This window comes from Rhipicephalus microplus, chromosome 2 (assembly GCF_043290135.1).
Source record: "Rhipicephalus microplus isolate Deutch F79 chromosome 2, USDA_Rmic, whole genome shotgun sequence".
In the NCBI taxonomy this organism is placed as follows: Eukaryota; Metazoa; Arthropoda; class Arachnida; order Ixodida; family Ixodidae; genus Rhipicephalus; species Rhipicephalus microplus.
Genome location: NC_134701.1, coordinates 233,648,753 through 233,662,740, shown reverse-complemented (window position 1 = coordinate 233,662,740; position 13,988 = coordinate 233,648,753). Strand labels below are relative to the sequence as shown.

Sequence of the window (13,988 nt, the reverse complement as noted above, 5' to 3'; positions counted from 1 at the left end):
GTTACGCGAAAGGAAGCTTATTATTTTAAAATCAAATCTTTGGATTCCTTGTTTTTGTTTACAAAAGCCTACAGCCGCCTTTTATACTTTATCGTCACGCTACAGGATCCTCCAGTTTAGTGGCACATAGCATGGGGGAATTTTTACGCCATGCTGGACTTTTATAAGAAAATTAAATTTAGCAGCCGCGTAGGCTCGAAGGGTAAACCGGAAAAGCCCTCCGAAAAGTGCGGATATCGGAGCCGTCACATCGTGAAGATTAAATTGTTCTGCCTCAGCAAAAAAAAAAAAAATATAAATACAGATGGAGTGGTGCCGGCACTCATGGCAGCCATTGTGAGGGCAGTAATACAGAGCGACGAGTCGGCATGTTCTCCCGTGATTTTTCTATTTGTATATTATCTGTGGATGTTGGAGACGCCTAGGAAAGAAGAAGAAAGCAAGAGCACCATGACTGAAAGATGGAATGCCACTGCTGCATTCGCGTACTTTTTTACACTCTAGACATAGTGCGACCTCTTATGAAGATGCTGTTAACACATAAAAATTTGTAAGAACTATATAAAAAGAGGTACAAAAATATCACCATGAATGATTTTAGGGTGCATGACAAGTATAATGAAACGGTGGAAATTCTAAAGGTGTATATCAGTGGAAACAATGTTTGCTGCTCGTGACACAGTGACTGTTGTTGACACATGGATGTATGAACTCCACAGCAGTTTGTTTAAAGAAAACTTTGAATGTAACACGTAACAGGGCCCTTATAATATGGATACCACCATCGAAATGTTGTAGGCCTGTGTGCTCAGATTTGGGTGCACGTTAAAGAACCCCAGGTGGTCGAAATTTCCGGAGCCCTCCACTACGGCGTCTCTCATAATCATATAGTGGTTTTGGGACGTTACACCCGACATATCAATCAATTAGATACTATAATTTCTGGTACTTGCGAGTGCGTTTTATTTTTGGTTTTCTCCTTCACTTTAGTTCAAATTAAACGATGCACCGCTTAACATTGAAGTGGCAGTCAACTGTGGCAGTGCAGTGCTAACGGTGCCCGGCTGCTAACGCCTAAGCTGCGGGTCCTATTAGAGACGCGCCCGTTTTATATTTATTGGAGCTAAAACGATGTAGTAGTGTTACTGTGTGATGTCAGCTCACGTTAAAAAAATAACAGAGGCTCCAAACTTCTGAAACCCTGCCCTTCAGCATCTGTCATTATTATATCATGGTCTTGGGACGTGAAACCGCACGTATTAATAATATTATTAACACTGAAGAGGGAGATTATATGCTATTCTACAGAGGTTCAAGTTATTTTATTTAGCATTCTTACCAGTGCGTTCCATGTCGAATGTGAACTGAGTGAGATAAGCCTTGATATTGCTTTTACGCGTAAAGAGCCATACACGTACAGATTGTCCGGCTCAAGCAATGACGTGTGTCAATAAAGAACAGTAGTTACGACAATGAACATCCTAAACGTTACGTCCACGCGTCATATTTTGTATACTATAAAAAGGCTGTAATAGCTTGCATTCATGTGATTTATTGATAATATATGGTTTAACGTCCCAGAACTATCATATGATTATGAGAGATGTCATAGCAGAAAGCTCCGCAAAAATTGACCATGTATGATACAAATCCTGTCCATTCGTATTCATATGATACATTCGTATGATACAAATCCTGTCTTCGAAATATACACTTCCGCTAGTAGTGTATTGTACTTAATTTACTCAAGCTGCGATTTGAAATATCAAGCGTGGCACTGAATATTGCACTACGTGAGACGTGCATTCCTCTCTTTTTCTTCCTGAGTGAATAATTAACTTCAGTAAACAGTCGGGGGACCTCCGTTCAATGGTGCTAAAATTTAATTATGTCCTTGTATAAGCCCTTCAATACAAAATTTTCTAATTTTTCAAATATCGTCTTCACGATGTAAGCTGATGAAAAATGAATGACTTTTTTTTACTCTAAATTCTTAGCCAAAAAGTGGATATATAGTAATACCGGTTTCATAGCTTGGTATTTGTGAAAAAACATTTTGTTAATTTACAAGTTGTTTTATATGTATGTTATTGAATACAATTCAAAGAAAGAACACGTCCCTTCAGATCTATGTTAAACATTTCTGCAGTTAAATATCACAATTCAACGTGCCCGACTTACCTTCGCACTTTTCGTCGATTGAGCCAAAATCTAAACAGCTGCGCAGTTATTCATTCATTTCAATATGTTTCCATGGGTCAAATTATTATGTTGGTAAGGCGTGCCACTTTTATGTTGCGCACAATAGACTGGAGTGCAAAGAATAGGCAGTTTATTGAATGTAGCTCATAAATACGACGGAGTGCGTGGCAGTAAGAAGAAACAACTGACTTGTGCAGCCCCACACACTTCAATGAATTCACTGACTCTTACTTGCCCCGTCATTTTCTTTGTTTTCTCGATATTTCTTATCTTTTTATCACCCTTTGCCAATCCTCCAGTGTAGAGTATCCAACCGGAACTTTTCATGGACAAACTCCTTGCGTTCTGCCTTGATGTCTTATTTTCCAGATCCTAAATTAGGACTTGTTGCTACGTGAGGTAAAGGACGTTAACATGCTTAAAATCTAATGTAAGTTCTAGTTAGGAGGTGCCTAATAAAGTAAGACTGCTGCAGCACTAAGACAGTGATGGTGCCGCGAACAATATTTTGCTATCTATATTTACTTGTTAATCAGCCCCCGCCAAAGCAAAAATGAGAAGGTGTAGCTTAACGTTCAGGACAAATTTTTTCAGAAAATTATTGAAGCACTTTTGAGGTGGAGTAAACTTTTTTTCAGGCAGCTATGTTTTTTTTCTTTATAACCCAGGAGTAACAGAAAACGTTGAAGGAACCGAGATTCAATATGGGTTACTTTGCCTGTACGAAAATGTTTTATGCAGGTGTTAGCGTACAGAAGGAGAATTAATGTCATACATGAGATTCAATATTTTCATGCAGCTGAATGTCAAGAAAAAGTAGAGTTTATTCATCAGGGATGGACAGTTATTGATATCACCATTGGGTAAATTAAGAATGAGTAGTAAATATGGGTTGATTAGTTCAAGACATATCCAAATATTAAGTTCGCCAAATTTCCACGGTAAGGTTTCTATGAACGATTTTTGTATTAAGGCTAGTGAAAACGTGCGAAAAAATGTCATTCCAGTGTGCGCTTTGCTAGTCCTTTACATTCATGAAGATATAGTTCTTGTCCTAAATATTATGAATGCTCTGTAAAATTCGCTGGTTTCAAGAAAGGAGCACCAAGATGCGGTCACTGTACCACAACTTCAACTGGGTAGATGGTAAGGTCAAACAAGCTCGGTGTTTTTTTTCTTTAATTCAAACCACCGAGTTTTATTTCAAACAACAATGCACAAACTGATTTTCAAAAGAAGTAGTGAAAGACACAGCAGCTCGTTTTGTAACTTATGCCAATTCTATTGCGTTCAACGGGCCGAGCAACAAATAATAAGTCGTTCTTAAACCATGCTAATTTTGTTTTTGGTTTCTGCAGGTTCACCCAACCTCATCTCTGAAGCATTCTGCGGTTTTCTACAAACGCAACTTGGGCCATGATAACCAACTGCGAAGACCAGTGCCATCAACTGGCGTGCTCACTGCGAACCACGTTCTTGTCTACGATTAGGCCGAGTTTGTCTAATAGCATTCCACCTTAATCCCGCGAACAACATGGTGAGACCCCACACGAGAACGATGGAGGAGGACGGCGGAGTCCTCTGGACTACGGCGCCCTTGCCCAGCGTTACGGTCATTTCCGAAGCGGTTAATACGTCGTCGTTCGAAATGGATGATGTGGTGGAAGCCTATCCCAGCGGGATCGCTATGTCCGTGCAGGAAGCCGTGGGCACCGCTCTGTCTCTAAGCTTTATCACCGTATTCACCGTGGTCGGTAACGTGCTGGTCATCTGCTCCGTCTTCAACCACCGGCCCCTGCGCACCGTACAAAACGTATTCCTGGTCTCGCTGGCCCTGGCTGACATCGCCGTGGCGCTCCTGGTGATGCCTTTCAACGTGGCCTACTCCATAATGGGTCGCTGGGTGTTTGGTCTGCACTTCTGCGAGTTGTGGCTCACCTGTGACGTCCTGTGTTGCACGGCCTCCATCCTGAACCTGTGCGCCATAGCACTGGACCGGTACTGGGCCATACACGACCCCATCAACTACGCCCAGAAACGCACGCTACGCCGAGTGCTGCTCTCCATCTTTTTGGTGTGGGTCATCAGTGCGCTGATCTCGGTGCCCCCACTTATCGGCTGGAACGACTGGCCCGAGCAGTTCGATGAGACCACGCCCTGCCGACTGACACAGGTTTGTAAGACACAACAGTGTTTCCTTCATTTCCTATTATGTCCAAGTTGGTTGGTGTCTGTCAAAGTCTGTCTGTGAAGTCACAAGAGAGAAAACTAAATAAAAGGAAAAGAGAGGGAAGTTAATCTAGAAGAAGTGGTTTGCTATTCTGTACAGGGGTCGGGAAATGAGGGTCGAAAATAGAATGGAAATAGAGAGATATAAAATAAATTAGAAAAAAAACATATTCACACATATGCAGGTTATTCCGATCAAAGTCGTTTGGAGAGGCTGGTTAAGCGGAAGAAGCCTTCTTCTGAGATATAAAGTCCTCTCGGTAGCGCAAGATTCTTTCTTCTGAAAGAGTCTGGTTGTCCAGTTGGCCTAGCGCGTTGCAGAGTGGCTGTCTCTGCGAGCAGTATTTTGGGCATTAACGCAGAATATGCCAAGTTGTTTCGTCACTACCGCAAAGGTCACATGCAGCAGTGTCGGTCATTCTTATGCGGAAGGCGTACCCATTGGTAAATGGGACACCCAACCATAACCTGCACAGCATTGTAGCGTTTCGTCGGCGAAGTTCTGGAAGAATTCGAAGACTGAGGGTTGTGTTTAGGGTACATATTCGTGCGTGGGTGAAATGTGGCTTGTTCCATTGCGACGTGGTGCGCTTGCGAGCAAGCATGCGGAATTTCCGTGCAGCGTGGAGAGCGAAATTGATATTTGACTGCTTTCAGTATGGGCAGAACGAGCCGCTCGATAAGCCCGTTCATTGTCAATTATTCCGCAATCACTTGGAAGCCATTGAGAGGCTATTTCATGTTCAGAAACGCTGACTAACTCGATTAAACAAGCACGTACTAACAAAAACATCGTAGCAATATAACTCGCGCTCTAACTACAATGCATACCTGCGCATTGAACACAGGGCAGGTGCTACGAAGGCACTGTATTGGCGTTTATATTGGCGTAACAAGAAAAGAAGTAGAAAGAGGCAAACCCGCTTCCCTCTTTTTCAATGGCGTATGTGTGTACATACATGCATGAATATTGACGACAATTCGTTGATGACACCCCTCCACTCCCTCCAACCACACAAAAAGTTTTAGCTACGCCCTCTACATTGCGTGAGTATGTCTGGGGGATAAGTGTGCTCGGCTGTAAAAATTTTCGTAACTGTTGCGATTAGAAGTGTAAGAAGCTATCGCTATCAGAGGACGGGTCAATGTCTCACAATTTCGTGCGAGTGATCGCTTCCGTAACCATAATTATTATTTTTTAACTGTGCTAGAGGGTGACTCAACGGTTCGTAATAGCACAGAATTTGCATGCGAATTGCTCTCCCAACACCGATTACGTCTCTCATTTGTAAAACATTACCCCACTTTTGTTTACCTGAACATTTACTGAAGAATCAAATAAAGCATAGTTTTAACCGTTAAAACAAATTGAGAACCTAGAAATTTATTCCTAAGCTCTTTCCTTGTTCGGAATGAAATGAAAAAACTTTATTTCAGTCCTGCAGGACGCGCTTAGCGCGTAGCGGGCGTCTCCCACGTAGGGACTGATAGGGAGTAGTACCTGGCGGCCGCTTCGTGGGCCTGCTGGATGGCCCATTGTTGGCTTGCGATAAGTGAGCTCCTGAGGGACCATTCCCACTTGTTTGAGGCAGAGTCGAGAGGAGTTGTTCTACACTCCCAGAGCATATGTGCGAGTGTCGCCGTCTGTCCACACGAGGGGCATGTGTCGCTGATGTATGCATCAGGATAATAAACGTGAAGCTTGGCAAAGTTTGGGTACGGGAGCGCCTACGGTCTGTTGAGTTTCGGATTTTGGGATGTAAAAATGTGGCGTTCAAGGAAAAGTGCTTTGTTATGTCGTTGTACGTAATGGGTGCATCCCGAACGGTCTCCAACTCTGCGAGATGGGGCTGGCCTGTGGCGCTGTGGTCGGTAAGTGCGCGCGTTTCATATTTCTTTCCCCCTTTTCCTGGAATGTAGGGTAGAAAAACGGGTGCTATAAATCCTACTGACCTGGCTGTCTTCCGTTGATTTTATTATCTTTCTCTTTAAAAAGATATCAATCATCAACCAATCTGGCTCTTGATCGAAAAACACTTATTTGTGAGCCAAAAAATAAAATTATTCACAAGAGATTGGCACATTTACTCGATGCATTGGATGATTATACGTTTATAATACTTGGCGTCAATCTCCGTGCAGGAGACCGGTTACGTCCTGTACTCGGCAAGTGGGTCGTTCTTCATACCACTGCTCATCATGAGCATCGTGTACCTCAAAATCTTTCTGGCAACCCGACGAAGGTTGCGAGAGCGGGCCAACGCCGCCGCCAAGGTACCCAGCTCCGCTACCCGCTGCGCAGCCACCGTCGAGCCTTCGGCCGCGCTCCTTCAAGAACGTCACCCGTCGTCGTCGGAGGAGACGCCTCCGCCGCAACACCGTGACCAGACTACGGAGAACCGGCCGTCGCTGGCCGACACCAGCGTGACGCTGCAGCAGAACGGGCGGCCTCCGAGCGTCAAGGTGTTCACCTGCTGGGAAGAGCGCCAGCGCATCTCCCTATCGCGCGAGAGGCGAGCTGCCCGCGTGCTGGGCATCGTGATGGGAGTGTTCGTGCTGTGCTGGCTGCCCTTCTTCATCATGTACGTGACGGCCGCCTTCTGCGACCACTGCGTCCAGTCGGACCGGCTCGTAAACTTCATCACCTGGCTGGGCTACGTGAACTCGGCGCTCAACCCCGTCATATACACCGTGTTCAACACTGACTTCCGCCGCGCTTTTCGCAGTCTCCTCTGCTCAGGTCATCGCCGGACACATTTGTGAGCGAATACTCGACTTTGCCCGTGAGATCGCGCCAGAGACGGAACAAAATGGACAGTGAAGAGCTGTTGCTGTGATGCGGCGTGTTGTGCTCGCTCGCTCATTCGAAGTGATGCTGAATGAGAGCCGAATTAGTTTCGCAAGCTTGTAAACCATTCTTCTCTGTTATGAGCGTGATTACTGCGGCAGTGCACCGGAAGATGCTGTGGGAAGCATTGTGGTGCTCGTGAATCCACCCGTTTCAAGAAAATGACACTCTTTGTGCGTCGCATGTCTTTTAGAGCTAAACAATCGTAACTGTTTGTTTTGCTGTAGCCTTAACTAAGCGCATCTATGTGACAGATTAATGAAGTGATGTGATATGAAAGGGGACTACTACTTTGTTTCATAATTTCTCGAAAGTCCACGTTACATAATTAATTGAGATGATTCTGATTGTTGCGAGAAGAAACTAACTCAGATCTTAGCAGTGTGAGAAGCGATTTAGTTCTTACGTAACGTGTATGGTTGTCAAGGATGATTCGTTTTGTGCGTTTACAAATAAGATTCGTATTTCTCATACCAAAAACATAGACGTTTGAAGGTCTAAAAAAGAGATTGCAAAACTCTATGTAGACCTTTTCACAGGGGAGGAAAGACACCGCCATCCTGCACTGCGCACGGGAGTTAAAAGGTTGACGGCACAGTCTCGGCAGCTCATTTTTGGGAGGTCAAGCCTCTTTATGACCGCCAAGAAAGCATTACAGTGGTGTCCAGGGAGCCACCTGTGAAAATAATTCCATCATCCTGCGGCAAAACAAAAGCAGGTACCATATTCTTTTATTATAAAATAGCTGCTAGTATTTCTTTTACTTTTGCAAACATACTGTTGAGTTTAGCATCAACAAAAGAAAGTGCTTCAAAGAAAGGAATTCACGGGGCTGTTTAAATTTTTGAACGACTTCCAGTTGCTAAAGTGAGGAAAACAGAAGCAATTCATAAAAAAATGTGAAGTATTGGGTGCTATACTTATTGGAGCTAATATGGAATATATAGTTACTTTCAATCGTGATTATTCAAGAATGTTCATAGAAATCGTCACATTGAGCACGCGACTCATTTTGTAGCAGGCATACGCCAGATAAATGTGTATTGCTAGGTCACAGCGGCCGCGACATGTTGAGCGAATTTTTACAAACCAACACGATTGAGCCATAGCGGATAAATCAAAACTATTGTTAAGTGTTCGACAGGCTCATCAAGTCGCTTCAGTTGGGAGCAAAATGAATCTACTAGTTACATCGTCGTATCACCGTAAACTGTGAGTTTCGTACGTGTGTTTTGTGTAGCCTTTAGCTTAATAGATGTAGTGCTCGTTGGAAGGAGGAGTAAGTGTTGTTTAGGTTTGGTGAGAGTGTAGAAGATAAAGCAGCTCGAGCCTTCACGGCGAGCAACATCATCTTTTTTAGCGGATGATCGAAGAAGGGAGCCTCAATGCGGCTTCCAAGAACCCGCTCTCCCACGTCGCTAAAAACTTCAGTGCGCGTTCGTACCTAATCGACGAGGGCTCTCGCTCGCCCGAGTTTCGTCTTCGTAGTCTTGTCGCGTGTTTGTATAAGTGTAACTCCATGACACCTCGTCTCCTCCCTCCCAGGGTACACGTCAGCACTTAAGTGATAAATAGCTAACTGCTTTGGGTGTTTAACTCCACCCAAAGCAGCTTCTAACGGGGAACAAACAACCAGCCTCTGCACGCGCAATCCTGGTTTAGGGGGAATGAATAGACAAATTTTTAAAGTAACGCTTTGTGGTGAAAAAGGTTTCTGCATAGCCGCTGCTTCGCTAAGCGGAATGAATAACAAATATAACATTTCTAGAGTTACGTATAGGTACGGTGTGTGCATTTTGTGCAGCAAAGTGTCAGGTATAAGCAAATTAATACTCACTTGTAAAGCAACATCACGACGGCGTATGTATTTAGTAATCACCTTTTAAGATGTAGTGCAAGTAATTAGACGCATTACCGAGAGTTTTAGGTTATGAACCCTAGCATGCATTTTTTTTTGGCTGGATGAATTCTTCCGTGGTCCTAGTTGCTCATTGCGCAACGGACATGAAAAAAAAAATGTTTCTTTTATACGGCGACGTACTTTAGGAGCACTAGTCGCACGAAGAGGGATGGCCTTCAGATAGTGAAACGTACAAAGTAAATTGTGAGACAAAGCTCTAGGAAGCAAACTGACTATTGTTGTTATAGCTATTGAGTGCTTATCTTCTCATATCACTCGCACTGAAACTGCGAACATTTCTAAAAACAAAAAGCTCTGTTAAGGTTTAATACAAATGCCAGAGATATAGCAACACACCATTCACAAAACGTGCTTAGACAACACATGTTATTGTCGTTATTGAAATATATTTCTTTTTTCATTAGCCGTATACAACAATAGCCACGCGTACACACAGATAGGAAGACAGTAACGTGTCAGATATTAAACAATACTGAATGTTGCTCACAATAAAACATTGCGCAGCTTCTAGCTTTGCCTCATGTAAACTAAACTTAATGCATTGTTTTTGTATTGGTATTTCAGTTGCATTGCTTCAATGACGATGGGTCAATGGCAATGATTATCTTTCTGTCATGCTTTCATACGTGTCTCTAAAAAAGAAAACAAGGCTACATATACGTGTTTGACTTTACAATATATAAAGCGTGTGTCAAGAAATCTGTTCAATGTGCTTTAAATATCAGTAAAAGCGCTTTTTTCTCGCTGTCCTCACAATTGCTTTTTTCGTAGCGGTGGTCATCTTAGGAGGGTTGAATACGTTATTTATAGCAGCAATGAAATAGTTCAATTATAAACTTTTCAATCACCGGGAGAATCAAATGGGAGAATTGAAGTAATTCATGTGATGAACTCTTTGTTGCTTTCATATTTCGAAAAAGCGGCGTATAGCAATAACTGATAAAAAGTGAAATTTCCCTAAGTTCTGCGGTGAATTCAAAGCAAATGACCGATGAGTGCAACAAGCAGAGATGAATACAATGACGTCACTGTTAAAAAATTGGCCCCCTTTCTGCAAGTGATCTGCAAATGTCGTCGAAAGACGATTGTCTTGCGTGTGGAGAGAGTGAACAAAACATTTACTTGATGTTCTGTGCAAGAAAATTGGTGAATGATATTCTGGAGGCGCTGCGTTACAGTGCCTCGAGCGTGAAGCGAAGGTGAACGAGCGCATCAAGTCACGTCAAACGTGAGACATGAGCGCCATCTGGCAATTTTCTTGGGAAAGAAAGCGTGCGGCTATGACACGGGTGTGCGCGCCCGTGTCAGAGGTGATAAGGTGTAGAACGTGAGGCGACGGGTAGGTGCCACCACCGTCTCGCCTTAGCAAAGCGTTGGAAACACTTGTCTTTACGTACAAGCGTTGCATGGTCAGGGTAGCGTGATAAGCGTTACGGACCTTAGAATTACTTATGTATGCCTTTTCTAGTAAAAGACGCACATGCAGAATATATACGTGTTGTTATGGTGCCCCAGATATTCGCAAAAATTGCTTTTTAACTGGCAATCACACAAGTATGAACGCCTAATCTTGAGCAACATTGGTAGGCGCTGAGGACGGGGTCAGCCGTTTGAGGCGTCAGCTAATGCCGTTTCAAGTACCCGGTGCCGTTAAGTGTGAACAAACAGACAGATGTACAGACAGACCGACCAAAATTTTTGCGTCGAATGTCCCCAAGAAAGACTACCGTCTTTAAAACAGCGGTTACAGGGCTTCGGTTCTTCCCCTTCCGTTAACGTATGTGCGTCGTGCGTGCTGTAATTGCAAACGCATCACACACGTCCACACTACGAAGTCGGTTGATGGTTGATATTGTCACGGGTATAGAAAGGTACCTCAGGCACGGATGCAGAAATGACGCTGAAGGAATGAAGACGATGATGTTGTTATGGGGCTGTGTTTGGAATGCCCAGTTGCCCTGCATCCTTGCACACTCTGTGCAGTGTTAGCCCAACCGGTGTTAACTTATTAAATATTCCCCGTTTCATATTTTTGGTGGACAACGCTCCCTCATTACGGATGTCTCGGACGAACATGGCAGTTGCGCTCTTACGCCTCTTGGTTTCGGTTTCAGCGCTGAAGTTAGGAGAATTTCATTAACTCACAGTTATTACTAGAGGCTACTTTCCTGAAATCTCCAATTGACAATGGTTTCTTTGCATAAAAAACTTTAATGTTAACTTTGCCTCAACTGCCGAACTACACTAATTATAAAGTTCATAATTTAACTTTCCTAATTACTTTTCGAAATGATGTCTTCAAACTTGTTGAGATGCTTGCCGCTACAGAAAAAGGAACTCTGAAGACAACGAGCAAATTACGCTTTTCACTGATTTTTGAAGAATATTGGACACACTTTTTGACACGCCCTGTGTGTACCCACAATGAGCTGAAATGATACAATGTGCATAAATGATTTTACCGGATCAAATTGCTTGCCTTTTTATACTTTAAAGGGCACCAGAAAAAGAAATCTCCACGAAAATAAAAAAAAGCCACGTCACCAAGAAGGCAACTACAAAATTTCGAAATATGGCAACTCACCAGCAGCATTGTCAACACTGCTAAAATAGCACGCATCGAGACACTTTGTCGATAAAAATTTTCTTTTGTCCAGTGCTTGAGCCCTCTCACACGTACTACAATTCTTCATCGTGATCAAACCTCAAGTTTTTTTATTAGTATTGTGGTATAACAATGCATCCTTAAAGCTCATGGGGCTAGGTTCGCTCAATAACCAGGCTAATGTTCTTAGCTGAACCACATGCTGTCACACTAATCTTTAGGTACATACTCTCATCCACGTTTGTTACTATGTTGGCCAAGCTGCAAACCCAGCTAAACAAAATAAGTTCCAAGCGTCATAGTGAAAAATTGCATATTATGAAGCTTTACAGAAATAATCATTTCTTACAATAACGTCGAAATATACCTGTTTTGCTTCCGATTGACCTTAGATGACTTTTATCTCATAGATGAACTGTGGTTAACAGTGAAGGAATTCAAAGAACTATTTTTCTTGCTCAACATAGCCACTTGAAGTAGATGGAAATAAATATCTGTAAAACCTGCAATAACGCGTTATGCAGATTCTCTTTTCTTCAATGGATTTATTACAAGGAACATCAATGCATAATACAGACCTCGTGAAAAAAGAACTAGTAGTTCAGTGCAAAGTTCTTTTTTTCAGCTACTTGTGATATCATCTACCTCTGCTTTCTAAGCCAATCAAGTATTACCGTTAACAATTATTCATCAGTTATATATAGACGTGTGGTCGTAGGTCTGAACAAAGGACACTGGACTCTTTGGTATGTTTGACATTATCAGTTCGAAGAACACTTGTTCTATCTTGGAGGATAAAACGCCGGGGCTCGCGCAAAGAATTGTGCGGAATAGTGGCTCGCTTAGTTCGCAGAAGACTAAAAGTTATCTTGTACGCTGCTCTATTGTCAATGTTTCCTATGAACTAGGCATTGCACAATAAAAGCATTCATCTTGAACCTTACTTAGCATATATAAATGTTACGTAAAAATAACTGTACTCGTCTGTTTTAGGAAGGTCAACGTTGCATTTGTGGACTATATGCGGTAAATACTTCCCGTATAATTACTACAACTTTCGTTGATATTTGATACCTCATCCTCAGGTATAATTGATCCTGGGTACATTGCATTATATTTCTGCCTGGAGAGACACACATTATTTTTCTTATACGAGAATCTTCCTGAAAACTGAGTATAATATGTCGTTCATTTTAGTCGCTAAAAATGCCATGTTTTTAATAAAAGGCCACGTAAAGTGTACATTAAATATTTTCACCCTTTAATGTTTACCAACTGTCAAATGAAATGTGTTGCGGCCCGGTATTATTCACCATGGTGCTTGAACCCACTCTTGTGCTTCAGACAGCTGAAGTTCGTTTGCATAGCGTACTTGTACACATTATATGCTATGTCCTATATTTATATAAAAGCAGTCATGAAGCGCAATTGAACTGTTTCTCCTTCATGAACTTCGTTTCAAGTGTGGAAGAATACCGAGATTTGTTCTACGATGTACATATGGACATTAAAATGTGATAAACACTACTGTTGTACCTGCTCCTAGAACTGTAAAGCTGAAAGCTTCTATCAAAAGTGCTATACTGAAACGAATAGATTGAATCTGGGGCGCCATTCTGCCACTCCACAGTAATCATCTTCTATCTCACGTCCTCTTTCTTAAACGGTGCCTAAACCAACTCTGATACTTTCTTTTGTAATTGAAGTAAATGTGCCATTTGTGTTCCGGACGCCGTAAAAATCAACAATCACCAATGCTGAAGCACCACAAGCAATGAGCACCCCACACAGTCCAAGAAAAATTCGTGACGTCACGCATGGTTAGGAAGAGCACTCGGCCAAGAGAAACGAGCTAAAAGAACCGGGCACAATGCAAAAAATTGATAGATCTCACGTACCGTCAGAATCGATGATATGCGAAGCACGAATGAGAAAGGTTGATATGTCCCTTTAAAATCAGCACAACGTTACGAGACGGAGGTAAATTATGCCGTGCATGACTTCCGTGTCATGATTATCATGTTTGTATTTGTAGTTTACCTTCGTGATCTATTGACATCACGGGATACCAAATCGAGTATATGTGAAGCTAGCGAAATGGCCGCGGTCATGCTATGAGCGTGGTATGTTGTCATATTCTTACATGGCACGCGTGTCAGAATTATCATGTTTGCACTAGTCAT

At 42.6% G+C, this 13,988-nt stretch overlaps 1 protein-coding gene across 1 annotated transcript in view; it reads left to right on the top strand.

The window, feature by feature from the left end:
- Positions 1-13,332, top strand: part of LOC119169361 (putative G-protein coupled receptor No18) — a 104,039-nt gene extending 90,707 nt beyond the window's left edge. The window contains exons 3-4 of the mRNA XM_075877317.1: positions 3,561-4,375; positions 6,574-13,332. Coding sequence (XP_075733432.1) covers positions 3,737-4,375; positions 6,574-7,194 — 1,260 coding nt within the window. The 5' untranslated portion in view covers positions 3,561-3,736 and the 3' untranslated portion in view covers positions 7,195-13,332. The remainder of the gene's footprint in view (positions 1-3,560; positions 4,376-6,573) is intronic.
- The last annotated feature ends 656 nt before the right edge of the window (positions 13,333-13,988 follow it).